General features: G+C 52.4%; 9 protein-coding genes across 9 annotated transcripts; 5 read left to right on the top strand and 4 right to left on the bottom strand.

The window, feature by feature from the left end:
- Nucleotides 1-967: 967 nt before the first annotated feature.
- On the bottom strand, nucleotides 968-2,098 carry M406DRAFT_266796 (uncharacterized protein; the record flags this gene model as incomplete). The annotated part of the gene is made up of 1 exon (XM_040917826.1): nucleotides 968-2,098. The coding sequence occupies one exon, from the start codon at nucleotides 2,096-2,098 to the stop codon at nucleotides 968-970; it is 1,131 nt and encodes a 376-aa protein (XP_040772655.1).
- Nucleotides 2,099-3,093: 995 nt separating this feature from the next.
- M406DRAFT_265726 (class II aaRS and biotin synthetase) lies at nucleotides 3,094-5,370 on the bottom strand (the record flags this gene model as incomplete). Its single annotated transcript, XM_040917757.1, has 3 exons — nucleotides 3,094-4,528; nucleotides 4,615-5,260; nucleotides 5,334-5,370. 3 exons carry the CDS (start codon nucleotides 5,368-5,370, stop codon nucleotides 3,094-3,096), a joined length of 2,118 nt encoding a protein of 705 aa, XP_040772654.1.
- A 152-nt stretch (nucleotides 5,371-5,522) lies between these two features.
- Nucleotides 5,523-6,214, top strand: M406DRAFT_265699 (uncharacterized protein; the record flags this gene model as incomplete). The annotated part of the gene is made up of 4 exons (XM_040917755.1): nucleotides 5,523-5,605; nucleotides 5,842-5,873; nucleotides 5,970-6,034; nucleotides 6,125-6,214. 4 exons carry the CDS (start codon nucleotides 5,523-5,525, stop codon nucleotides 6,212-6,214), a joined length of 270 nt encoding a protein of 89 aa, XP_040772653.1.
- A 775-nt stretch (nucleotides 6,215-6,989) lies between these two features.
- On the top strand, nucleotides 6,990-7,672 carry M406DRAFT_27554 (uncharacterized protein; the record flags this gene model as incomplete). The annotated part of the gene is made up of 2 exons (XM_040918254.1): nucleotides 6,990-7,288; nucleotides 7,414-7,672. Coding segments are annotated over 2 exons (558 nt in total), but the record flags the coding sequence as incomplete, so codon positions are not given.
- Nucleotides 7,673-8,044: 372 nt separating this feature from the next.
- On the bottom strand, nucleotides 8,045-9,519 carry M406DRAFT_295360 (uncharacterized protein; the record flags this gene model as incomplete). Its single annotated transcript, XM_040919186.1, has 3 exons — nucleotides 8,045-9,091; nucleotides 9,175-9,324; nucleotides 9,491-9,519. The coding sequence occupies 3 exons, from the start codon at nucleotides 9,517-9,519 to the stop codon at nucleotides 8,185-8,187; spliced, it is 1,086 nt and encodes a 361-aa protein (XP_040772651.1). The 3' UTR covers nucleotides 8,045-8,184.
- Nucleotides 9,520-15,843: 6,324 nt separating this feature from the next.
- M406DRAFT_50469 (uncharacterized protein) lies at nucleotides 15,844-17,636 on the top strand (the record flags this gene model as incomplete). Its single annotated transcript, XM_040924415.1, has 5 exons — nucleotides 15,844-15,996; nucleotides 16,078-16,136; nucleotides 16,238-16,673; nucleotides 16,748-17,312; nucleotides 17,389-17,636. The coding sequence occupies 5 exons, from the start codon at nucleotides 15,844-15,846 to the stop codon at nucleotides 17,634-17,636; spliced, it is 1,461 nt and encodes a 486-aa protein (XP_040772650.1).
- Nucleotides 17,637-18,107: 471 nt separating this feature from the next.
- On the top strand, nucleotides 18,108-19,175 carry M406DRAFT_333731 (uncharacterized protein; the record flags this gene model as incomplete). Its single annotated transcript, XM_040920866.1, has 2 exons — nucleotides 18,108-18,435; nucleotides 18,502-19,175. The coding sequence occupies 2 exons, from the start codon at nucleotides 18,108-18,110 to the stop codon at nucleotides 19,173-19,175; spliced, it is 1,002 nt and encodes a 333-aa protein (XP_040772649.1).
- Nucleotides 19,176-21,117: 1,942 nt separating this feature from the next.
- On the top strand, nucleotides 21,118-22,628 carry M406DRAFT_267037 (HET-domain-containing protein; the record flags this gene model as incomplete). The annotated part of the gene is made up of 2 exons (XM_040917852.1): nucleotides 21,118-21,498; nucleotides 21,642-22,628. Coding segments are annotated over 2 exons (1,368 nt in total), but the record flags the coding sequence as incomplete, so codon positions are not given.
- Nucleotides 22,629-24,884: 2,256 nt separating this feature from the next.
- Nucleotides 24,885-25,427, bottom strand: M406DRAFT_74618 (uncharacterized protein; the record flags this gene model as incomplete). Its single annotated transcript, XM_040925749.1, has 1 exon — nucleotides 24,885-25,427. One exon carries the CDS (start codon nucleotides 25,425-25,427, stop codon nucleotides 24,885-24,887), a length of 543 nt encoding a protein of 180 aa, XP_040772647.1.
- Between the last annotated feature and the right edge of the window lie 1,166 nt (nucleotides 25,428-26,593).

Below are 26,593 nucleotides of genomic sequence, written 5' to 3'. Positions count from 1 at the left end.
AAGGACCAAGGCCAAGGCTCGGACGACCGTATACACGAGCTGAAGGAGGATGCAGATGGACTCGATGTAGTTTCTAGGCAGCTCATGCAAGAGAATCCACGTGCACCTAAGGTTGAGAGAAAGGATGTGTATAGTCTGGTGGAGGCAGACCAAAAGTGTTACTCGCAGAAATTTGACGTATTGTAGGAGGAGAGTGGTGGGTTGGTGGTCTCCTCTGTCCTGCTGCTCGGTTGATTCTTGGGATTGATCAGTTGGGAAACGGCCCAAGATCTCGAGGTTGGGATTGAGCGTTTCCTCAACAGACTCGACTGACTTGTGGACAGGACAGGATGGTTCTTGATGAAGCTGGAAAGGCTGGTGCTGGGTGGCCATTGTCGATTTCAATAAAGTTATTTTGCAGTGTGCGGCAGCAATGAAGAGACGACAGATGTGTCGAATCATCAAGCTGTTCAGCATGTGTCCTGATTGACAGTGTGTGTGGAGGAAGATGAAGAAAATCAATGATCAAAAACGATGGAAGTGGCAACCCATACCCTTTTCTCTACGAAGGAGGACTGGCCATGTGCAGGAGAGAGCGTACAGCCTCTACAGTCAAAATGTGCCTTCCCTATACGTGTGTACCTAGGTAGGCATAGAAGGGCAGCTGCAACACAAACATAAAGCCAAGTATACAAGACTCTCCATCATTTCGTCCTTCATTCTCACTCATCATCTATCAATGTACTATAGATGTGGATGTATGCTCACCTAACAACCACCATCATAAGCCGTGCCCCGATCACAGTCAGGACTGAAGGGGGTATCATGATAAAGCCAATGTCTGAATGATCACCAGCCATCCTCGAACTCCAATCCATAACCCAGATCACCTCAGCCATGACCTCATTACTCGTTCGTAAAGTGATTTGATATCCCGTCATGGTCATGCAGGTGTCCATAACATTTGGCACTGACTGCATGACTGTCGTCAAGAAGACGACTCCCACCCATCAATAGCAAAGTGAAAGACTGCATCCCCTTTCCCCTTCTCTATCTCATTTCCGTCTGCGTCAAACAGTGATCTCTCCGTATACGTCACATTACCGTCCCAGTCCACAAGTATGACGGTCTGTCGCTGCGTCCCGTACATGCCCTTGCTGAATCCCTGGGCTGGTTGAGGGTCTGGCCTCTGCAAGCCCTCTACTTTGTCCAGAGCGTCCTTGAGCTCCGCACTGACGTGTACATTCTCCTTGGCCCTCGAGGTCCATGAGACCATGTCATCTCTGTGTTGTTGGTCGCCAATGAGCGGGATGAAGATGGATTCCTGCAGGACCTTCAGGTAGTCCTCAAAGGCTGATTCCGGCGCTCTGGGCAGATCATCCTGATCCAGGACGCCAAAGAGACGTTCTCGCAACTCGCCCTCGCTGGCATCCGCGGCCACGGCCTCCTCGATCGCCTTCTTGAGCAGAGCCTTGCCCTTGGTGACTTTGGGCCACTCCTGAGGGGCGTCATATGCCGCATTGCTCAGCCCAACAATTTCCCCTCTCCTCCCGGCGATCCAAGGTATCTGCTCTGGATGCTCGGCCTTGTTCGACAATATTCCAAGCGGTTCCAGCTCATTCTCGCCTTCTGTCTTTCGTTTCCGCAGCTTGCCACAGAGCAGCGAGAACCCGCCCACCCCCTGGGTCCCCCCTGACGTGATCATGTCCTCCACAAAGTCAGTCACACTCTGCTGGCTGGAGTTCCCAAGCCACGCGGTGACCATACCACCACGGCTCTTGGTCCCACTGATGGACGGTGCGCCGGTGCTCGTGTCCAGCTCCCGGTAGTTGGTCAGCACGGCAAAGTGGCCAGATCTGGTGATACCAAGCCAGGTGCCCTGCTCGGGCCGGAGGAGATCGCGAGAGGAGAGTATGTGCTGCAGCTCCTCCTCTGAGGTGTCGCCATTCTGGGTGGCGTGTTCGTTGCTGGCTGGCGTTGCTGTCCTTGATGAATGCCGCGATGCTTTTGTGGTCCACCAGTGAGGTGGGGATGTTGGCCTGAGGATGAACTCGTCGCGATTATCGAGGATAATGAGCGCATACTTGGGGTGCGCGGTGGTGAGGAGAGCGATACACATGGTGTATGGTAGTTCTGGTTCTTCTGAACCTGAGCGGTTGCCCGGTTGCTATTTTTCTGGAAAATGGAATGTCGATGATCGACCGCGGAACAGACAAGATATTCGTGCCAATCGATGTGCAAGAAAAGGTAGAAAGGAATTGCAATGAATCTGCCTGTGATTTTGTCTTCCAGTCTTGAATTATAGTCCGAGTCTGTTGTTCTTGTACCTGACTCAAGTCACACCACAAGCAGGACTCGAAGCACCTCCAGATACTGCGTGATCGGGCCACGTGATGGAAGAAAAGAGATTCCGAAAAACGGAATCGTAAGAAAGAGGCCGCAAAAGGAGAAAAGGTGGCAGATGATTTAAAATTTATGAGGGTGGCGACCAAAAAGCAGAATCCGATTTGCTTATAGATAATTCATGCCAAAGTCGTGTACGTACAAGGACAATCAAGAGAGTTCCTTACCCTGACGTCTAGACCACAGCCGTGGGGAACGGAGGGGTGTAGGTCTGGAGATATACGCCCGTATATGTGGGCACCCACCCGCCAGCCGCTCGTCCGCTACCGTGGGAGCGGTGAACTCGCACCGCCTGAGACGCCTTATACAGGCAGGGCATGCTGGGGAATGAGCCACTCAGCCGCCTGTGCAGGCAAGCCAGGGGGTATTTAGGGCAGCGGGAGCCCCCGGGATTGGCACACGTCATGCAGCTCCCCGCCACGGGGCGCCGTCGCTCACCTCCGACTCCGGCCAGCCAAGAGAAGAAGAAGGCACGACAACTCTCTGCTGCTGCACCACCAAGGATGACCTGCCTAACTTGGGCACCTGCCAAGAGCAAGACGCAGCGCAGCATACGTGGTAGGTAAGTACTTGGTCGACCAGGCTACTAAGTTGATTGACCCTGCTCTATTTGGTCTGTCTCTTGTGATGGTGATAATTCTCACATAGCCTCGTGCTGCTGGGTCGTAACATCCTCCTAGCCAGGGACAAGTTCTTTTTTCCCTCTCTACCCTACACCTTCCTCTTCACCAACCCCTTCCAGAAATCGAAACTGTTCTCATCACTCTGCAGCGCCCATACCTTCCCAGTGGCCCGCCCATCAATCCCCAGCTCCTGCGCCTTCAACAAGCCCCAATCCCTCGTGATGCCCACAACCTTAGCCGTGACACCACCCTCGGCCTCAAGCGTGACCACCTGTCCCGAGTGCAGCCACGCGTCGTAGTACCGCTCCTCCATATCCCTGGTGAAGCCGTTCCTGACAAAGTCCCTGTACAGCGACTCGAACCGCGTGAGGAGCCGCGCGAGCAGCCTCTCGATCCGAAATGGGGGGAGGTTGTGTCTCTGCGAGAACCTGGTCAACAGCGCGTCGAGCGACGTCGTGGGCTGTCCGTTAGTGGTGTTGATGCCGACGCCCACAACCATCTGGTAGTTGCCGGCGCTGTATGCGCAGTTGGTCAGGATCCCGCCGATTTTGACAAAGTTGGGCACCTTCTTGGCGGTGTCCCGCCATGGGTTGGCAGGGTCTTGGGCGTACACGTCGTTGGGCCACTTGAGCCGGATGGGGATGTCGGCATAGGCGCCGTCGCGGAGTCGGCCATCGTAGGAGCGGACAGCCTCAACAATGGCAATGGCGGCTAGATACTGGATGAAGACGACGGGGCGGTCCTGGCCCAGGTGTGCTGGGTGGTTGACGACAGTCGAGAAAATCATGCACCCTGGTGGGGCGATCCAGACGTTGGTGCCGCGGCCGCGGCCGGCGATCTGGGTGGTGGCTGCCATGGTGAACCCCGTGGGGAGCTGCGCGAGGAGGCTGGTGTTCTTCTCAAGGAGGGTGTTGGTACTGGTAACCACCTCGCCGTACATGAGGGTATCACCCCACTCGTAGGCCTCAGCCTCGCGGCGGCGGAACTCCTGGAGCGAGGCGTAGTAGTCTGCGTGGTTGAAGTAGGGCGTCTCTTTCGGCCCCGGCCAGGAAGTCTCGTGGGGCACAACCGTCTTGAGTACTTTGTTATAGTCGACCAGGCCGTCGACAGCGGCAGCCTGACCAGCATCGTATCTGCTCTTTGCGGCCCCGCTGTCCTTGGTGGAAATATGTGCGGACTCTAGAGCTGAGCTCAGGTCGTCAACAGCTTCCCAGCGTGAGTCTTGGCGTTCGATGAGGAAGGTATCGTTTTCGCCTCGGATGAGCTCTCGGCCTTTGCCGTCTTTGTCTATGATAGTGTCGAAAGATGTGAGGAGGCCGCCTACTACCTCGGGATCGAGGGCGGAGAGATAAAGCTTGGAGAGGGAAGGGATGGATGTGTTGTCATGATTGACTTCCAGACCAAGCTTGGCCAGGCAGGCTTTGAGGAAGTTGGTCCGGTGCTCGTCATCTTCCGCCAGGGCTGATATTACCTCGTCGTAGCCTTCAACATCCGGATGGGGTTCGAGATTAACGGCCGCGAATCTGGCAGTGAGTCGTCAGTCAGCCAGTCTGTCTTGTAGTGTGCCACCAGCACGTGTATGTAACGACGGCGAGAAAGAGCCACATACTCTGGATGAGGACCTGTAAGAATGACACCGCCTGCGCCCACCTTGCAATATACCAGCGCAGCAGTGCCCTCACCACCGTCCACATTGAGCTCCTCCTCGTAGCTAGCCAGTACCTCGACTCCAGCCTCGCCCATCCTGCCCGCGTCGACAAAGACTCCTCCCCCATTATAGTAGGACCTGAAGCTTTCTGGCAGCACGCCAGCGCCAGCAAAGGCCTCCTTGCGCACATCCAGCCTCACAGCCCTTGCCCCAACCTCACTCGCATACCGAAACCCTGCAAAGGCACCGCCCCTGCACGTGCCTAGGAAGAAGCCAAGTTCCCGCGACCCGACGACCTCCATGCCCCTCTCCGGGTGGCCAACCTCGAACTCACAGCGCGCGCAGCCGTAATACCCCCCTGCGCAGAAGCCAAGGTAGGAACCGCCGCGGCGAACAAAGGCGTCGATGATGCGGTTGCCGGTGCCGTTGAGGACGCGGCAGTAGTTAAGATCGGCGCCTCCAGGGACGACGAGGAGGACTGCTGTGGGGGCCCATGGCTCCTTGAGGAGAGCGGACTCAGTCAGGGGAATGACGGCGTAGTTGGGGGAGAGCAGACGGCGGAGGGTGTAAATGCACTGGCGGACCGAGGCGATTGTCGTGCCAGTGCCTGATGAGTTTCAGTATTTGTATACTTTATGTCATAAAACCAAAATTGGACATTCTGCTATGAGACGACAAACCTGTATAGACCAACACGTTGAGTTTTCTCGTCGACATATCGGGTTGTGGTGTATGTGGCGTGTGCTTTGGGTGCGAGAAGTGAAGTGAGGTGAGAGAGTCAAAGAGTCAGAGAGTGGTTGAATAACACACGCAGTCCAAAATTCCAGTGCAAACTTTCCTTCTGACACATCAACCCGAATGATCTCAAGATGGGAGGCAACGCATCCAAAGACACAACCAAAGCTGTAGTAGAGCAGACAATAACTATGGATGACGATGAGCCAGATGATTGGTAAGGCGAACCCTCTCTCTTTGGTTGTTGGGTTGTTTGTTTTTCTCGAGTGGAGGTGGTTACTGCTCCTTTTGTCGAGAAGGCTTCGCTAGTCAGTCAGGCAAGCCTCTTTCGCGGGTGTGCGCTCGGGAAATCTCCCAACGGGGCCCGAGAAGAATACGATCCGCGTCGAATCCCCCGAGCTTCTTCAAGAGACCAGAGACTAGGCTAATATGCATCAACTTTTCTGTTTACAGGGACAAACGCATCTTTAGCACAGGATGTGCAGGTATGTGGTGATAATTCATATCTTGAAAAGAGAGGAAGCCAGCCTCTTCTTCCGATGGATGATGGCTGACCTGTTTTTGCCGTTGGAAAACTCTAGACGAGAACATGAAGATGACAGACTGTTATTACGAGAAGAAGGATTGGAGAAAGTGCAAAGAAGAGGTACGTGTCTCATGACATTCAATTCTGCGTTCTTGTTCATCTCCAAAATGTAAGTATGAGGATTTCTCTGACGTGACTGGTCTGTTCAAGATGGAGATTTTTAGGCGCTGCTGGAAGGCTCATGGGAACGATGAGAGGACCTCGACGAAAGATGCCGAAAACAAGACGACGAAATCATGAAGAGACAGACTACATATCCAGACTTATTCTAATAGAGATGCAAAAGGCAAGGGAAAAGGAGAAGGAGAAACCTGGGAACCAAAATAATGAAACAAATTTCAGCTCATTCGTACTTCCATCTGATTCCCCCAGGGCCCAGACATTTAGCTGAACTTGGTGTAGAATACAGCCTAAGGTGCAGTGCGCACTCAACAAAGAGATGACGCTGACAATCCCTGTAAGTTTGCGGGATCAGGCGCGCCCGCCTGCCGCTGACCGCGTCAAGCTCAAACAGAACATTTGCCTCCCAAATCTCAATCTAGAAGCGACCTCCAATTTTCAACTACTCCTCAATTCCCCATCCGCAAACGCCCGTTTCCATTCCCCTTCTCCCACTCGCACAACCCACAACACAACCACCATGACACGCATATTATCCTCAGCGCTTCGCCCTATGCGGCTGCACGGCACCCAACAAGCCCTCCAAATGCGAGTGACTGCTGCCGCCAAGGTGCAGCAGTCCCAATGCCTGCGACCAGCCAGCAGAGCAGCAACGACATACAATGGCCCCTCCACGACCACATCGTCCAGCCAAAGGAAGCCAGCAGCACAAGTACAGTCCACTTACAAGCGCTCCGCCACAACGACGACGTCCTCGTCTTCCTCACCCTCCTCCTCTTCCTCCTCTACCGCCTCAAAACCAACAACCTCCGCCTACGCCGAGAATCAAGTCAACCCCGTCGCTGCCACCCCATACAGCCCACCTTCAAGCCTAGGATCCATACCCGAGGCCTCTTCCTCCTCTTCCAGCAGCGATAACAGCTTCGCCAACAACGGCATCGACTGGTCCTCGTCCTTCCACGGCTTGTCCACCACGCCCTTCAGCCCGGACGTTGCTGCGGTGCTGATGAGGGCCATCCCGTTTGAGGACGTCGAGATCAAGCCGGACGGCATTATCTACCTGCCCGAGATCAAGTACAGGCGGATTCTGAACCAGGCATTTGGCCCTGGCGGCTGGGGCATGGCCCCGCGGGGTGAATTGGCGGTTGGCGAGAAGGTCGTTACGAGGGAGTATGCGCTGCTGGTGCACGGGCGGTAGGTTCCTTCCCCCCCCCCCTTCCTTCTTCGTTCGTTCACACACTCTCGCCTCAGTGATACAGACTCCGGAAGCAAATGTTGAAACGAAACACGAAGCTAACACCCTTTCTCTCTTTGTCCAGATTCATAGCTCAGGCCCGTGGTGAATGCCAGTTCTTCGGCAACGACGACGGCATCGCCACCGCCGGCGAGGGGTGCAAGAGCAACGCGCTCATGCGCTGCTGCAAGGATCTGGGCATCGCCTCTGAGCTGTGGGATCCGCGCTACATCCGCGATTTCAAGAAGAAGTACACCCAGGAGATCTGGGTCGAGCATGTGGCCACCAAGAAGAAGCGGCTGATCTGGGTGCGCAAGGGGGACGACCCGCAGTATCCTTATAAGAAGAGCTGAGCGGCATGACTGGGGAAGATTGAGTAGATAGGGTTGCTGGATCTTTTACACCTGCTGTAGTAGTTGAGTTGATACCCTTGCGTGTGTGAATGAGAGAGACAGGGAGAGGCGGAACGGATATGATCTGGCAATGGGATAGACTCTGGCTTGGCTCATTTGTACAACGATACGAAGATCTCGACCACAGACAATGAGATACGCTACTCTTTAAATGAAGACCATTTCTCCAATCTTCAGTCACCAGGTCTAACAAACGACACACTTACCGGAATGTGTTCCTAGATGTTCATGGATGGCGTGCCTCTCAACACAAGAAGAGCTCTCTCAGTGAATCAACGGGAACAAACGCCGTAGCATAGGCTAAGAGTAGCAAAGCATTCATTCAAAAGGTATACGCCCTAGGTTTCTTCTCTGCGCGTGCGATGTCCGTCTAAAACAAATATTGATCAAGCCTATATGAACGCCGATTCGGCCGACCGACCAATCACACCGACACAAGTCTGCTACTCAGCCTTGCTCTTGTCTTCCTTGGCAGATGACGATGATGCTCCCCAGCCCCAGGGCATCCACGAACTTCCACTCGCAGCGGGCGTCGGCCTCGCACTCTCGCCCTCCTCGGGCGCATTGTCCTCTGCGCCACTCTCGGCCTCGATCTTCTCAAAGTCCACCTCACTACGGCTCTTGCTAAGCCCACTCCTACCGCTAGCCGACGTGGGCGGCCTGTCAGTACCCGAGTCCAAGCTGACGTCCTGCGCAGCCGTGCTCGAGGACTGCAGCGCCGCAGCCTCGCGGTCCAACGCCCCCAGGACCAGGTTCAGCCGCTCGCGCTGCGCAGCCAGGAAAGACATCTTGTCTACGTTGCCGCGGATGGTGGGTGGGACCAGCGTCCCGCTGGCGGTCATATCACCAGCGGGGAAGGCACCAACGCCCGAGATGTCTGCGGACGAGGATGTGGCTCCGTCGGCAGCCTCCTCCCTGGTCGCGCCGCCGGATCCGGATCCGGAAGCCGCCGCCACCGCGCTCGTGAGAAAGTTGTAAAAGTCCTGACTCGCGCTCCCGGTCGCGCCGGGCCAGCGGGCCTGGGGCAGTTGGAAGCGTTCGAGCAACGACTGTGTGTAGCTGCGCGGGCGCTGTGATGCGGGTATGTCGCTCTCGGAGGCGCTCTGCGACTCGGGGGACGGGGGCATGCCGAGGACCTGGGTGCGCAGGAGCTCGATGGCACGCTTCAGGTAGGCCATGCCCGCGGCCTTCATCTTATCGTGGGTCGTGGCGATGAGGTCTTCGATCTGGGACTCATTGTCCTCGAGGTAGGGGTGGACATAGGTGGTGTAGATGATGCGGGCGCCTTGGGTCTGGGGAAGGACGAGGTAGAGGAGGAAGAGGAGTCTGATGTAAGGGTAGAGCGGTATCCTGCACACAATCCATCTGTCAGTTAAGAACCTCGCCGCATCTTGATGCAGACGGGAGGGAGAGAAGTCCAACAAAGCACTGACCAGACGAGAAACCATTCTGTCCAGCTCTCAACGAGGAGGGCGCAGGCCAGGACGACCCAGTACATCAGCCATGGCGTCAGTTGGGCCGGATCTGAGGTCTTGAGGGCCTTGTAGGAGGCGAAAAGAGGGAAGAGGAAGGATGCGATCGAGCTATAAGGGTAAATCAGTCAGCCATGGGAGGAAGCTCTTTCGCTATATGTGACGATCGTGGTGAAGCGCGCCGGAATGGTGGATTCATGGCACTGGCCCCTGGATCGATCGATGGTGGGGCTCTGCGCCGTTATCGCGGCTGTGATGGAGATGGGGAAGGACGCACGATAAGAGCTTAGCGAATATGTCGAACATGACTTCACGATGTGCTCGGACAAACAGTCTGGATCTGGTTCAAAGAATGCGATATGTAAATGTCGTTGTAAGAGCAAAGACAAGAGGTTTAACTATAGGCCGTTTTCTTTGTGTTGTTCAGGTTTGGGCGAGACAAAGCCTGGACGGCGGAGGCGGGCGTTTTGTCGGTGTTGGAGGCGCACGCACGAGATCAGAGCAGCTGCCCCTTGGACCCTGACACCTCGACAAGGGACTGGCGCAGGAGGAACGCGGGGCTTGGCGGGGCTGGAAGTTGGGGAGCCAAGCCTCTGACAACAGCGAAGCCGGCGGGGGTCGGGTAGCAGAACAGACAGTCTGAGGGGGCCCTACGTCATGCCCCTCAACGCCGTAAGAGGAAGGGTACAGGGGTCCGAAATGATAGTTGCAAGCAGACGTTGGGTGTCAATTTAGGCACTCGTCCATTACATGAGACAGCACAAACAAGCGCAATAGGTATGAGCAGAGGTTCAAATTGGTAAGTGCGAGACATACTAGCCAGGTTCGCCATGATTTATATGCTTGACTGCGTCTTGATGACAGGTTGTTTTCTTTGTTCCTTTTCGTCACAGCCTGGACTGCGTATGTGCTAGTCCAAAGACACATCATCTTAATCGCCAGGCAACAGCCATACGAAAAATGATGACAGACCCTGAGGCTGATACACGTTACGTCTATGTGATCGTTGCTGGTCTGGAGGACAAGTTTCCTTTTGGAAATGCTATCTGGGAGTAGGACTATGAGGGTACGATAACTTGAGGAGTGACTCACTCTCCTCCTATGGGGCCAATCTGTCCTTTCTTTCATCCACTTCCCTTAAATCGACTTATTTATTCTTGGTACTGATGTTCTTATACTAGACGGAATGACTCAATTATCATAACACTTTAGCCATAGCGTTAGAAGTTTTTAAAGGCGCTCAAGCTATTTGAGTAGACGTGCCACGGTCCATCTGTTTAAATAGCGTAATTCAGAGCTGAATAGTCACTCTCTCGTACTCCAGACATTTTGTTCGGGCCTGCCTGCTTAGTCTGCATATTTGATCATGTCCCAGGAGCCTCAAGCCCGGAGGATGTGTACTGTAGAAAATGGGAAGAGCAATTTTTCCCCTATCAACGCGACCGTACTAGTCTTCAATGTCATGTTCAAAAGGATCTATTTGACATATTGATTTACCCCTCCTAGCCTACATTGAACGGCTCAAAATCATCGAAGATTGGCTACGTGCAAATATATAGCCTGAGTATGAGCCGGAGACGGTTTTCTCGTTGACTCCAGCCCTTACAGATTCTATGTATCGAGCCAACCTAGAAGCTGAACGAGAGGCTCGAGCTCTACGCCGCATACACCTCGTAAAACTGTCTGGTCAATGCTCACATTCCAAATACCAACGCGAGACTGACTTGACATGTAACTGAAGTCTTGCGTGTATTTCGAGTTAAAACTCACCCAGCTTGCTCTTGAAGGCTCAGTGACGTGTGCTACAGCAATCGTCGCTCACCACAATTTAATAGATCGCCTGTTCAAGAATTCATAGCTTTTGGACAACCCCCAGCCATCTACCCTGACCGTAAATGCAACCCATTAGACGCCTTGCACGTAGAGAGACCAAGTCTCTTGTAAGCCCCCCTCCCCCCTCTTTCCTCCTTTCCCCGGTACTCTTCCCTCTCTCTATTTCTCAGCAGTCAACACTAGTTGTGACATATGATCTCAAGACACGAATGGGCCAACAATTCCATTGGAAATAGTTAATTGATGCATTTGTCGTCTCTTTGGCACTACTTGGTGCTCATTGTTTCACGTGCGAACGTGAAAGGGCTGGCCATCCCCATTTCTTGTCCTTGGACTGAAACGGTCCAGGTGGCTTTATATAGAACAATCTTCCACAGCTGACCTATCTCTAATATTTGAAGGTACCTGAAGATTGCAACTTAATTTGCATTGTCAGTAAGTACTTATCTACGGGAATCCCTACGAAGACAGTGGCATCTAGCCGTTTGTCCTACCGTGCTTTGCTATCCGCTGCGGCTTGCTGGCTCTCAGAGACTGCTAAGCTTCATCACAAGCCCGTTGTGTACTATTTTGAGGAGCGTAGACTTTGTATCCGTGATCTTCGACTGGCCATTCTGTGGGATAAGTAGGCGTTGTGCGCCACGCGCACTTATACCCGCGCTGAAAGAGACTCTCAGTCCTTGGTATCTCTGAGTAAGTAGTCGAGCCTGTCTCCAGAGGCAAATATATACCCTCGTTGGTGATGGGTATGTCGAACTGTCGTTTTGTGTGGCTCCAGCTTCCGAGAGTCGTGACGATGATCGTACATAGCTACAAACTATGAGACGTGCGTACAATGTCTAACAGCGAGCCAGATTGCAACGCCAATGGTGGCAGCATGAACATCCTCCTCTGGTCCCCCAATGACAAGATATTCGTAGGGCTCTTTCCATAGTTTAATTACTATCCTACCATTGTTACTTTTGTTGTAATTAGGTTGAATTGTAGTCGATCATTATGGCAGCAGTGTCTTCATAGTGTATGCTTAGAACACCCAACTACATTGTATGGTCACTGCCTGTCGAGTTGCTTGTGCAAGTTGTTTGACATCGTACAAGAAATGAGGCTTCATAATTATGACGAATCTTACGGCAAAGGGGGGAAGATTGGACGTAGCATCCACGCTCTTCTGCAAACTTTGGCTATGTGTATGTGGTTTCGTCGCGTCCATTGCGGTTGGAACGGCATGATAACTGGAGGAGAGATTGGTGGTATTCGCACGCATGAGCATTGAATCTGGAGTCCATAGTCCAGTTCGTGGCCGCGAGGACATCAATGCGAACTCGGTAGAACAAGTTACGGGTCGACGAGTCACGCAGGTATTGATGCATTGTTCATTAGAGTCGGACCATATTTCTGTCTCTCGGTTGAAAATATCCTTCACGTCGTTCGTCCGCCAGCCATCACGAGGCTCCGCGGACGAAAGCTAGCAATACTACGAAAGTGGGCTGAGGTCTATCTCTTTTATTGTTTCATCACAACAGGATTTCCGACATGCGCAGTGAGATGACAACAGGATTGTTCTTTGAAAAAAAAAAAAAAAAAAAAAAAAAAGGAAAACCACCCCCCCAAAAAAACCCCCGTGGTAGACTTTTGTCTTTACTGCAATATCGGCGAAATTGCAGCAATGGAAGTCTTGACCGAGCAAGGATTGGGGGTGCTTTGGGCAGCGTTACCATCGGGGGTTGGTCTTGTTCGGGAGACCGGTGACACTGTAGTGAACGACGACGTGGATGCAATTTTATGCAACCGTTGCAATGGCCAGTGAAGAGCATTGAAGGGTTGCATGGCTGGTTATTGCCACTGTGGGCTGTTCTGTCGCTAATCAGTACGCATAACTACTTTACACATGTACGAGGCAGGGGAAACAGACTGACCATGCTTCTGGACAAAACACTTGGAGAATTTGAGAGTTTCGTTCAACACTATAATCATAGAAGACATCAGAAGACATCAAAACAGGTCTCTGCCACCGCCCTACCTGCTAGAGATAACCACTATATAATGTGACGTGGAAGGGCTACGCTGTTGCCAGCGGCTGGCACTCAGCAATAAGCATGTTCTACATACTCTAGATGCCGCATTGTTGTGTTCCAATGTGGCAGCTCACTCGTGCGGCCAGAAGATGGATTATCATGCTGTTATCCACTCATTTTATTGGGAAGCTCGGGTCTGTCCAAGGTCGAGGGCAGAGTCTTCGGGAATGTGAGTATCTCGATCGTCTCCGCCGAAGAACACAGGCTCTTGCATTGACTCGTATCGCTCGGTAATTCGGCACCAGTTAATAACGCACTCGAATTATCTGCGTGAGGAGGAGACGCAAAAGAAGACACATTTTTGTCCGGCCACAAGGCGAAAGGGAGGAAACGGAAATCGACCGAAGGAGAAGAAATGCATGGAAGAAAAAAAAAAGAGACATGTCTACAACCAACTACAGGAACACACATCAGTGAAAATACTCGGACTCCAGATCGAAGCTCCGTTTAGAGAAGCTTGTTGTACCTATGTACCTTGTTATGCATTCGATACTCTAGCCTTTGGGTCTTCACGACAGTCCATGTGTCGCAGTCCTGTGACGAACACTTCCACCGCCCAAGCGCCCCAGCTCAACACGCTCATCGTGCTGGACTGCGAGCTACCCCTCATGGAGGTCCCTGCAGGATGGACATGCATCCAAAGATCGAACTAACACCGCATAGACTTCTGTATTCGCGTTTGGCTTTCACGGGGACCAGAATTGGGAAGAAAACGTGGCTGGCCAGGTAGCGCTTCCTTCTCATCACGCGCATGGTGACAAACATCCACTAAAATAGTAAGCTGAATGAGGCGTGTGGCTATTGCTCACTCTCTGGTGACGGTTTCTTGATTGAATTTTTTGGTGAAGGAAAAGGGGCGCCTGATCGATCCTCGTCCTCACTTCTGAAATAGGCGCCGTGGTTACTATTATTGACGTGGCCCTTTATGCACCCCCCCCCGGGGGGGTAATGTGCAGTTTATTAAACACAATACAAACCCTTGTTCTGTACAGCATGCTCTTCATGAAGATTCATATTTCCTTCGCGATGTACATGATCTCAAAATAAGTCTACATAAGAAGTTGGACGATGAAGAGCCCTTGCGATGGGCTAGCAGCGACATAGTACGTTTTAGTCTCGTGCCTTGTTTCCTGCTTCGTCCTCCTTGAAACGATGTTTGCTCTGTGCGGGTTCCCCCCACCTCGCTACCCAGTAGTGCTATCCAGCTCGAGAAAAGCTCAAGTGGACATTGTTGGGGTAAAGACCGACCATTTTAGCCTATCCCCAGATTGTCGCGAAAGCCGGCCAAGAGCTGGCGAATCAGAATGCATGCTGCTACCCCGTACAGTGGCCCAGCTCTGTACTTAATAATGTATCCTACCATTGAACGGGTCTAAATTACACAGTAGCTAGCACATTCAACAAAAGCCCCTCCTCCCATCCCCGGGGGTGACAAGGCTCCGAGGGTCCCACCCCCCTATGCCACCGCCTCCTCCAGTGCTGTGTCCCTCCCTCTTCCTTCTTTCTGAAAGACAAGAATGCCGGTATCCCGACGCTAGATTGTTTTATCGCCGAGCCCTGCTGAGCTTGGTGTCCTGTCAGCAGTCAGTGTCTGCGCCAAGAAAGCTTGCTACTTACCCAGCTAACGATGCCAAGGTGTGAGGCTCACAAGAAGGCGTTTGGACCTCATATACTGGTATTGTAGGGAATATAACAAGATTCAGACGTCACGTCTTGGGGGTTCTTGCGAAGATTCTGGCAGCGTCACAGCCGGGAGTGGATTCATGGAGCCGTGATGGTAGTACGGTGCAACCTCGGAATGGTTGCAGAGGCCCCCCGATGCAAGAATGCAGATGGGTCCTCATTGCGCTGCAGGTGGGTGGATTAGGGTGTTGGTAATGCAGTCAATTGGCAGTGGTGGTCGCGCTGGGAGGGTAGTGCTGGGGGTTCCCCGAGCGACTTGAGGCAAAACGAGGTTGGACACCCAGCTGCCTCCACCCCCGCAGATCCTCTCTCCACCCCCCCGTGTAAGTTGCGGCCCCATCCCGAGGTCCATAGCAATCCATAGTGACCCGCTTTCCCCAGAAACTCCTCGTGAGAGTGGCCTGATTGCGCGTACCCTTGGTCCAGGTCCCATGTCAGAGGACGCATTGAGGTTGTGTCGCCGGTGGGTATTTCCTGGTTCTGGTTAGTGTCCCGTGTGTCACTTATACTTGTTCGAAAAATCAACAGTAGCTGGAAGTGTAGGAATGGTTATGGGCTCTACCATAGTAGGTAAACGCACTGTTAGTGAGCAGCCCTTCCTTGACGAGGCGTGGCCTTTGGCAATTGTCGGGAGCGGCTGGCGTACTATAGGTGTATGTGTATGCATGTGTTATTTGCCCCTAACGTTATACGCACCAACTCCCTTCCCTTCTCCCAAATAGCATCCCCCTCGGATTCCTCGGCGGAAGCAAGAAATGTGTCCGACAATCCATGCGTTCTGATTTATATTTCTCTGGCCGCACTTCACATCCATCAACTTTAGATCCCCTTCTTTGTTGTTTGTTCCGCCGTCCTACCTCCTTCGACCCTCCTCAACAGCACACAATTTCAACAAAGATGAGCCAGGACGAGAAGCGCTCGCCTTCCCCCTCGAAGGTGGAGGCGGCGCAAGAGCCGCACCACGTCCAGAATGAATACGCCGTGCGTACAATGAATCCAACCCCCGAGAGGACGCAATATGTGTGTCTCTCCAGCTACGATGAAAATCTCTAACTTCGGTCCCCAGCAGGACGGCATCGACCAGCTCTCTGAAGAGCATCGGCAATTCCTTCTTCAGAGACATGGAACATTGGACCTGGAGCCAATTCCCGACATGACAGACGCAGACCCGTACAATTGGTCGCAGAGAAAGGTAAGAAGAAGGCCACAAGAGTCATTGATCGGAAGATGGAACAACTTTTTGCTAACCAAATCTTTTGTCTCGCATCTGCAGAAAGTCGTCAACCTTATTCTCGTTGCGTTCCACGCCATGATGGGAACCTTTACGGCGGCGTGAGTAGCCCTCGCTTTTCAAAACATCTCCACGTTACACTCTTGTCGATCATCTCAAAATGCATGTCACTTCGGGAGATGCTAATATGACCGAAAATTAGTGCGATCATGGCTGCCTTTGTTAACATCGCTGAGGACCTCGACATCGCGGTACAGACGGCCAGTTACCTCACCTCGCTGGTCATCTGTATTCTTGGTATCGCTCCCCTGCTCTGGCGGCCGCTCTCACAACGGTACGGACGACGGCCGATCTTCCTTATCTCTTTGGTCTGCAGTCTGGTCGGAAACATTGGCTGCGCCAATGCTCACTCTTATGGCACCATGGGGCTGTGCCGTGCCATCACGGCTTTCTTCATCTGCCCCGCCGCCGCCATAGGATCTGGTGTCGTCGCCGAGACCTTCTTCCAGAACGAGAGGGCGAGGTACATGGGTATTTGGACCATCATGGTCACCCTTGGTGTCCCAGTCGCCCCTTTCATCTTTGGCTTCGTCGCCCTGAGGGTTGGCTATCGATGGATCTACTACATTCTCGCCATCGTGAGTCGTACTCCATCTATACACACCTATACTGTGCTTGTCTCCTAACAACTTGTTCCTTTTTTCTATTCTAGACCAATGCCGTGCAGTTTGTCCTCTACTTCTTCTTCGGCCCGGAGTCTCGCTACATCCGCGGCGAGGCGGTCCCTGAGACAGAGAAGAACAAGTCCGACTTCAAGAAGCAGTACACTAGCTTCCGGCGCATCGACAAGTCGCCCCTTACCGTCTATGACTTTGTCGAGCCCCTCGCCCACGCCGCGCACCCGTGTGTCGTCATCCCCGCCGTGGCCTATTCGATGGAGTTTCTGTGGACCAGCATCATGGTTACCGTCGAGATTCCTCAGCTTTTCCCTGTGCTCTTCGGCTTCAACACGCAGCAAAACGGTCTGCAGATGATCGCTGTCATCGTTGGCACCATCATCGGTGAACAGGTTGGAGGTCGCATGTCGGATCTGTGGATGTCGATGCGCCGCCGCAAGCTGGGTGGCCGCAACCCCGACCCTGAGTACCGCCTGTGGCTAAGCTACTTCGGCTTTGCACTGTGCATCATCGGCGTCGTGGTCTTCCTGGTGCAGCTGTACTATGCCGGCACTACCTGGAACGTCACCCCCCTCATTGGCGTCGGTATCTGCTCTGCTGGTAGGTCCCTATCTCCCTTGCTCGCATTACCTGCATATATTACGGACTACATCTCTCTAACTTGTCAATTTTGCAGGCAACCAAATCGTAACCACCGTACTGGTTACATACGCCGTAGACTGCTATCGATCCGATGCTGCCAGTGTTGGTGTTTTCATCACCTTCGTCAGGCAGATCTGGGGTTTCATCGGACCATTCTGGTTCCCTGAGCTGCTCGCTACCGTTGGTTATCGCCAGAGCGCTGGCATTGCAGTAGGCATGATGGTGGCTATCTCCATCATCCCTGTGCTGGCTATCCAGTGGAAGGGTCGCTCATGGAGGTGAGGAATTGTCCACACCGATTGAGCCGGAGCGCAGTGGTTGTCTTGTTTGTAATTAATTGTACTGGATCATGTTGTTACGGCTTCGATACCTTTTTCCTTTGACGATGAATCTTTCGAGTTTATAAATATTGAAGCACCCACGTGGTTGCCTCGAGACGCTGTTCATACTTCTTGTCCGTTGAGGTGAAGATCTAAATGACTACTTGGACGCTCTTTCCCACTCAAGTAGCTTTCCCCTACCTACTACAATCAGGAAGGAAGGAAAGGACAGCTCTTGATACTAGGGAGAGCTAAGTTTGACTTCAAAGCTCCCAGTATTCACGTTTAAGAAGAGAGCTTCCCTCTCCAGTCCCATGGTTATTCCCTTTCAGCAAGCCAAACACCGAACCCAATCCGCCATCATATATCACGTTCCTCTCTCCTGAGTTGCGAGACTAAGTTCTTTTCTCAAATAACCACTACTACTTATAAGATGAAGGGCACCCACTTGTCTGCAGGCCTCGTTGCAGGCTCAACAGCGTCCCCTGTGATCACGACTCTAGCGCCAGCGTCCGATACGCCTGTCTACTCAATGAGTCCGTCGGCTGAGTCATTTCTCTTATACCCTCAACTGCCAGCCGAGATTCAAGATGCCATTTTGTCCAATATTCTCGACAACGAGCCATCCATGTTTGTAGATGTTTGTCTCTGCGACAGAGTGCCCCCTATGCCACCGATTGCACTCGTATCAAAGAAGATTCGGAAGCAAGTACAGAGTATCATGGAGCTCAAGAGAAATGGCTACAGCGTTGTGGAAGCAGGTGCGTGTAGCCCACCCTCATGCGACACGCGCGCGGAGTGGATTTCTGATCAGATTTTACGGACAGAGCGTGACATGACGCCTCAGACCTTGATGAGAAGCCACGACATGGTTCTACTTCCACCAACGTCCATGACGAAAAGACTCGAGGGCATCTCGCTGGCATGTTGCGAAGAAGCCGGTCATATCGGAGTCCTGGTCCCATCGCATAGCGACAGATGGTACCCCGAACTCTGGCCATTGTCCACTTCCCAGCTCGAGAAGACCAGCCTCGTCGTTCAAGTACCTCCTCAAGCCGCAGTCAGTGACGCTACTCTCACTTTCAAACCGTACTTCAAGGGCTCTCTGGCGCTTGACAACAAACCCCGCGTCATTGGCAGCTTCTTCCGCGAAGATAAGAACGTCACCAAGATTGTCACAGAGCACTGGTTTGATAGCAAGTTCACCGCAATGCCTGGAATGTTTGCAAGTACCGGTCAGCGGGTGGACGGAAGCCGACGTTGGCAAAATGTAATCCTCGAAGGCCAGGCAGATTTCGCTCCTGTCATATTGTTTGCACACGAGCACGTGATAGACAGCGTGCAGCATCTGCCTTATCTCAGCTCCCCATTCCCAGGCTTCCCAACATTGAAAACAAAGGAGAGGTATGAGGCCGAGCATAATGTGAACATGCTTGTGTTGATGACGACGGTACAGGCTGAGGGTATGAACAAACGCGAGAAGTCAAGCGGGGCGTCTTGAAAGGCCGGGCAGGGAACGAGTAAGCATCATTGGCGATCTTGGGCTCACGGCATTGACGTTGCAAGCCTGCTATGGAGTGCAAAATCGGATTGCACTTGCTTGTTTTCAGCAATTAGCTTGAGAAACTCAATATCAATTATGTTGTCTGTTAAGGTGTGTGGTAAATAAGTTCTGTTGACTTTCAAAGGAGCCATAGTCGCAAAGACCTTTCCATCTACACCAAAAAAAAAAAAAAAAACCAAAAAAAAAAACCAAAAAAACCTCTGGAATATATGCGCCGGGTGACCCGAGAAGACAGTGTTGCATGCCGTGATATACCAACATAAGCAAGCCACAGCCACTCCTTCAGGATGGGAATCATTCCAGGACTGGTTAGCCAGATGATATAGGAGGTCAACTATGACAGCAAGAAGTCTGCAGCAATTATGTTCTCGCTAAGCGCACCAGCTAATTCACACCCCTTGGTCACCATGCATGGCATATTTGGCCGCGATAGCAGCCTCCTGAGCCCCCCGCCGCGGCCGTAATCAGATTGCTCTACTCGACCACAGGCGGTTCGCCCGTACTCAGGGACGGCGTGATCCTCGGCTCGACCCCAGTATGCGGCTTGCGGACAAAGGATGGGCTCTGGAGGTCAGTCAAGCTCGGTGTTCGGACGAGAGAGGGTTCAGCCATGAGTGTGAGGGTTGGGCCTCTTGTGGTAGCTGCTGCTGCGACCTGGCCCAGTATGGGACGATGCGTGGCAGGGAATAGCATTGGACGATGTATTCGTGACAGCTGTGTCATGGAAACTGAGGTTGAGAGGCCGTGATGGTAGCGATGCTCTGTCGGCAAGATGGTCGTGTCAGCTCGACCTGAAGCAGGGTGCTAGTTCAAGGAGAGAAGGCTTACATGGAGGAGACACCGGGTGTGAATCGCCTGGGATTCCAGGTAAAAGCTAGCCAGGCCCTGAATCTGATCTCGCTGGGTGCTGACGACAGTACACTGGGGATGTCCGTCCTGTCGGTTCGCAGTCGTTGAGAAGACTGCTATTAAAGGCTCGCCACTTTGGAGAGACCATATCTAGATCGAAGGGCCCTTCGTCCTGGTCCTCAAGAGGGTTCTTGATAGAAACGCCACCACCGCCAAAGAGCTGGATAGGACGGCTCATATTGATCTTTCCCTGATGGCTAAAAACTTGGCAATTGATAACCGTAGAACTAGAAAACAAGGCGAGGAGGTGTCGCGGTAGCTTATAATCACCGCACTGCGATGTACATTTAGATCTTCGTAACCATTTCGAATGGCGATCGATATTCGAATTGCCTACGAGCCCTCCCTTTATAGTGTGTTGAGAAACGAAACGGTTGACAAGGGAATGGGCCCGCGCTGGCACGCACTCTTTCTGTATATAGGATCACTATCCCCTCACCAGGTCCTCAAACTAGAAATTCAATGCTTAAGGCTTCAAGCCAATACACAACTAACACTGTGCCATTTCCTTGCTCAACATAGTGCATGGAACAAGGAGCCTGTCACCGAAGTACATACACTACCTGCCAACGGCAGGGCCCTGGGGGAAGCTTACCAACTCAGTATTTTGTCTACTTTAAAGGCACAGCTCTCAATAAGCCAACCACCAGACATTGTATCCAGGCCTGCTCACTCACATGACTATCCTCGCCTGTGGACGACATAATTTCTCTCGTGCTAAGCTGAACCTCATCATCAATTTCTGAATGACGTGGCTTAGATTGAGCACCAGTACTTAGGTGCAGGGTGACTGCAGCTACAACAGGCCTCCGGAAGGCTCAGCCACCTGCCACTGCCCGGTACCAGAAATGCCTGGCAAATCCCCCTCCTGTTGAGCAGTATATAATGCTCTCCTTACTTGCTACTATCTTTCACTTTTCTCTATTTCATTTCTTCCAAACCTTGATGATTTGCGTGTGCGTGTGTGGTCATGGATCCATCAGACCCAGCAGCGTCCTTGGAGCGACCCCCCCGCACCAGCGCACTGCCTCAATATTACCGAAAGCTGTGCAGGCCAAAGCAGATCCGCGTGGTCAGCATTTCTCCTGGTCAGTGGAAAGACCCAATACGATGCAGGCTTCTTCACTATGAGCTTAGCGAACTCCATGAGGCCGATTCGTGTTACAAGGCACTCTCATACGTGTGGGGTTCTTCTGTCGTGAAAGACATCATCTATGTTGAGGACATCTCACGTGTTGGGAACATCGTGCGTATTGAAGACCACCCGGTAGAGATCACCTTCAACCTGTTTTGTGCTCTCCGTTACCTGAGACACACCGATCACGACGTTGTTCTATGGGTGGACGCACTAGTAGGTTTCCTTTTCCCAGTTTTCTGTCCATCAGCTCCCTCCCCACTCCAACCACTGGCTGGCTAGTACTCCGTTCTTCATGGTTGCTTTTTGCTTCCTTCTCCCGCTACCACAGTGATTGTGCCTTTTGATGACAAGTTTAGTGTATCAATCAGGAAGACGATAAAGAGCGCAGTCATCAGGTTAGCCTCATGCGGCAAATATATGAACAAGCGAAGGAGGTCATTGTTTTCATGGGCGATGGGCGAAGCCACAGAATCCAGCGCTTAGATCTGACAGAACCACCGATGTGTCCGAAGAGGCAGATCTACGGCGGTTATAAAGACGATGCCTTTTTAGACGAGTTCCTCGAGACTTGTCGCTCCGCTAAGCTCAAGGTCCTCAGGTCACCGGCCAGCGCAGGCCTCTGCGCGATGGGTTTGGTGCGGCTCTTCTCAGCTGAAGACAAGAACGAATATTGTCGAGAGATCATGAGCCTTCGGGAACCAGTCAGGCGGCACTTATTTGAGTGCCTCAAATGCTTTCTGGTGTGTCCATGGTGGAAAAGGATTTGGGTCGTTCAGGAAGTTGCTGTGAGCAAAAAAGTCATCGTGCAATACGGCACCGTCTCTGCATGCTGGGAGATCTTCGTTGGCGCTACCAATTTCATATCCTCACACCACAAAAGGACGACAGCCCTGGCAGAGCTGGAGCCAGAGAACTTGAAGGTCCTTGACCTACTCAACAGCCAGCTATCCAACCTCGAGCGGACGCGACAGAGATGGCATGAAGAGGGGGGCACTCATCTTGTCCATCTCCTCCAGGAATTCTCAAACCGTGAAGCTACCGACGACCGTGATAAAGTGTATGGCCTTCTCAGTCTTGCGAAATGGGAGCACGGGATATCACCAGACTACACTCTCGACGTCTTCCAGGTCTACAGGAACACCTTCCTGGGTCGCAACGCAGCAGGTCCTGATTTAGCCTGCTGGGCCGGTGACCAGAAACGCAAAAATCGTCGCGATCTCCCATCCTGGATCCCAGACTGGAGCCATGGTCTCGATATAGCCGATAGACGTCGCATGACCCTCCTTGATACGTACAAAGCAAAGACTGGATGGACGCTCAAAGTCATCCACGAAGAGCAGGAGTATTGGTGCACCGTGGGAAATGAAATGAAGCGCCTTACAGATGACTTGAAGAAACAATGCAAGCAATTGCCGGGGTCGTTGCTTCCAGTCTTGGACTGGTACATCAGATGCCTTGAAGCGCGGGTGAGGGCCTTAGATACCGGATTTTGTGAGAACTGCCTTCGAGCTATTCTCCATGCCTTGGATCATTGGCAACTCCAAGGCGTTGCCCCACGGTCAGGACGGGGGAGTCGGCTTCAGTTGGGAATCCAACTGCAAGAGGCGTCTCGAGATACGTGCACATACTGGTGCCTGCCCTCCCAAAAGCGGTTGACAGACGCCAAGTTCGTGAGGGATCCTTCCATGTTCACCATGAGTTGGCTCATGAACGAGCTGTTTCGCTCTTCCGCGCCAAGAAATCGAAAGTATCTTGATATAAAGGATCTCGTGCAGGGCTGTTACTACTGGACGGAATCGCTTTTATCCCTCAACTTTCTTGACTCCGACTGGGCGTCAGTCAGCGACATGGGGCCGACACTAGCCCGCCAGAAACAGGGGATCGGACACGCTCTTGGCAGCCTCATTGATCAGTGCAAGGTTCTTGCTACATTCTGCAGTACGTATTTGATTCAGCCCCTACAGACCCTCGAGATATTAGCGTCTGCATTTTCGTCCTTCACCTGTTCTATCACTCTTATATGTCGGCAAGGCCGGGGAACGCGGAGTTCACAGTAGCAGAACTGCTTTTCAGAGACATTCTCCCCTCCGCGGTTGTCATGGTCACACTACTTCACTCATAGCCTTCTAAGTGGACTCTAACAGTCAAACAGATGATCCAAACGATAGAAAAAACCCATGGGAGCTGTTCAGATGCTCCTATACATTCCGGAAGAACGTCTCCTGGATGAGTAATGTTCAGCGTGTGGTCCCGCGACCGGATGGTGAGGACATGTCCTGGTGCGCGGCCCCACCAATGGACCTGAGTCTCGATGACCCAGAAAGGGTCCTCAATTTGCAGACTGTACTTCGCGACCGCGTCAAGCAGGTCGGTCCTAGAATGCTCGGATGGTCAGACAAACAGGCAGCAACGCAAACCTTAATGCACTGGATGTACCTCGTCGGTTCCCGCCCCGAAGGCTCAAACTTGGGAAGACCTGACGAAGTATGGCTGGATTCTCAACAGCTCTTGGGATTTGCACGAACCATTACTGGAGGGATTTCTCTCCCTGATTTTGAGCCATTGATTGACTGGCTTGAGAGGCTATTTCTGCGGACCCAGGTGGCGCACGTCTCATCACGACAGCAAGGGAGACAAGACATTAACATCTTGCGCATTCCGCCAGACTTTGCAGCATCCTTCTCTTCAGGCGTCTCTGAAAGCCTTGCGCCGCCGAGCTCTTTCTTCGAGGCTATCGAGCTGGCAACGGATGGCCGCGCATTCTTCGTGTCTGAGGAGGGTACAACCGGTTTGGGGCCTGTGTCAATGCAGCCAGGAGATACGGTGCACATGTTCCCGAGCGGTCTTTCTCACTTTGTTCTCCGGGACGTTGCCTCACTACACCCAACTTCCAAATTGGAACAGCTGTGGTGTGAGGAGAAGCATCTACCTGCATTTGAACTGATTGGAGACTGCTATCTAAATACTGACGACGGACTAAGTCTTCGTGATACGGATAAGAACCGGACCGTCCTAGAAGGATCTCTTCCCTATGAACTGCTCGGGGCTGCCTATCTGGAGGATTCTCCTTGGAGCGTACAAACTGTCACTCTCTTCTAGCGCCAGTCATGGAAGGGGCCATTTTGTTAGAGACTTATCTACTTCCAGATCCTGGCCGTCTGAGGTGCCTTGAGGCCCGCAGTGCTGAGAAACGAAACAGTTGACAAGGAAATGGACCCCCGCTGGCACGCACTCTATCTATACATAAGGTCACTATCCCCTCAGATCAGTTCCTCAGACTAGAAGAATTCAATGTAATCAAGGCTTCGGCCAAACACATCTAACACTGTGCCATTTCCTTGCTCGACATGCAGTGCCTTGAGGGTTACGTCCGCAAGTCGATTTCGTGTCTACAAGGGCTTTGAAAGCAAGGCACTACTTTCAGCGAGGAACAGCTCACGAATAACAGGTCCAAGGCCGGGATGAATTGATTTCCAAATTATTGATTATACATCAATTAAGTCACAAAATACCTCCAGGCTACCGAGGCCTTTCATACCGCCACTCATTAATTATTAACGTCAAGCCTCTGCCCCTCTTGCTCCCACTCGAAGAAACAATCAAGACGAAACTATTATCCTCAATCTTTGCATGAGGTTATCGATGATCTCCCTATGGCTCTGAATCTGCCTGCTCAGCCTTTCAAACTCAGCTTGTTGCCTCTGATAGTCCTGACGGGCCACCTCGCGGTCGCGGAGCAGCGTCTGCAGCTGGATCTGGAGCTCCCTCCTCTGCGCCCCGCTCGAGAAGTTCGAGTCCCGCACCTGTTTCTGGCGGTCCTGGATCTCGCGCGTCCAGAAGTTTAGCTGTGCTTGGCGCTGCTGCAGCTCCAACCGCCTGTCTCTCAGCAGCGGCTTGAGGTACTCGTAGTCTGAGGTGTGGCTCTGCAGCTCGCCGAGCCACTGGAAGTCTTGGTGGCTCGACCTGACGGATGGAGTTCTTGACGGGACGGTGGGTGGCGGCGTGGTATAGGACATGTGGCGGGCTTGGGTTGGTGGTGTTGGATATGACATGTGTCGGACATGTGTCGCGGGAGTGTGGTGGATTGTTTTCATCTCGGCGTGGGTTTGGTCGTACCACACTCTGGTCTGGTGGTCCAACATGATATGATTTGGAGCGTTCTTGATAACGATTTCGAATAGCGGTCCGACCTAGAGCACCGTCAGAGATTTGCGTTCAACAGAAATATACTTGGTGATTATGTCAAACTTACCGGGCTGTGAGGTGGAAGAATAGTTAGGAATTGCTACTTTTTCAGTCTCGAAAAACGTAGGCACAACCGTAACAATGAATTGTTTGATGTATAGATGATTTTGAATGGCGCACAGGAGAGAGCCAAGATATTTGAATGGCGGCAGAGCAAAGTAATTATTCCATCAATTTTCAATATTCACTCGGCGCAACATCTTCTTCTAAATATCTAGCATTGTCTGGGTTCATGCATTTGTTCTTCCACAATACGGAAAGGTCGTTGCAGGCCTCTCCCCCGGGCCACATGTAGTAATATTACTTAGATGGTCGGGAACCCTTTGCACAGCCTGACCCCGGGTCACTCTGTGGCCTCGTTGCAATGTCCAACTGATCGAGGCCTGAAAAGTAGAGCCTCTGTTTTTGTCCAAAGAGCAATGATTTGAGTAGTAATATGCCTCAATTGAGCGCCTTATCACTCGAAGGCGATAATACCTAAACCTGGAGCCTGGCAACGACCTGTGTCTCAATGATCGAGGTCAAATGGCAGCTCAGTCACTACGCAAGCGTCTGGTGTAAGATTGGACCAAAACTCCACTTCACGAATAGGCGATTAGTTGTGACTGAAGCCTGTCAGTTGCTTTCTCCATTCTATTCTCTCCTTTACTTCTCCTGCTGCACATCTTCATGCTTCGAGGAATTCGGCCTTTTCCTCACCTTTCATCGATTTTACGACCGTCGTGGATCTCTGATTCTGTAAGTTGGCGGGCTCCGCAATCTCACGCTTACCCGTCCGGAGGCCAAATTCGAAACCCCGGTCGAAGAACCGGTTTGCAGGTTTCAGGTCTCCAGAGAGCCGGTGAAAGACTTCAAAGGAAGCTTATGTGAGAAGTATCCGCAATGTGGGTTTCCGCGGACGCTTCTAGGAGAAGGAGGCCCAGTCATCCCAATGATACGCTTGGGGGCCCCCAACGTTGAGCAGATCTAGAGGCGTCTGGGGAGAATTCTGACAGGGCCGTTTCAGCCTTGGTCGTTCATCTGAGATCTACAAAAGCCTCGGCCCTGTGGGCTCTTTGTATGC

Source organism: Cryphonectria parasitica, assembly GCF_011745365.1.
Source record: "Cryphonectria parasitica EP155 unplaced genomic scaffold M406scaffold_8, whole genome shotgun sequence".
NCBI lineage: Eukaryota > Fungi > Ascomycota > Sordariomycetes > Diaporthales > Cryphonectriaceae > Cryphonectria > Cryphonectria parasitica.
The sequence above is the reverse complement of the archived record's forward strand: the minus strand, read 5'-3'. Positions and strand labels throughout refer to the sequence as shown.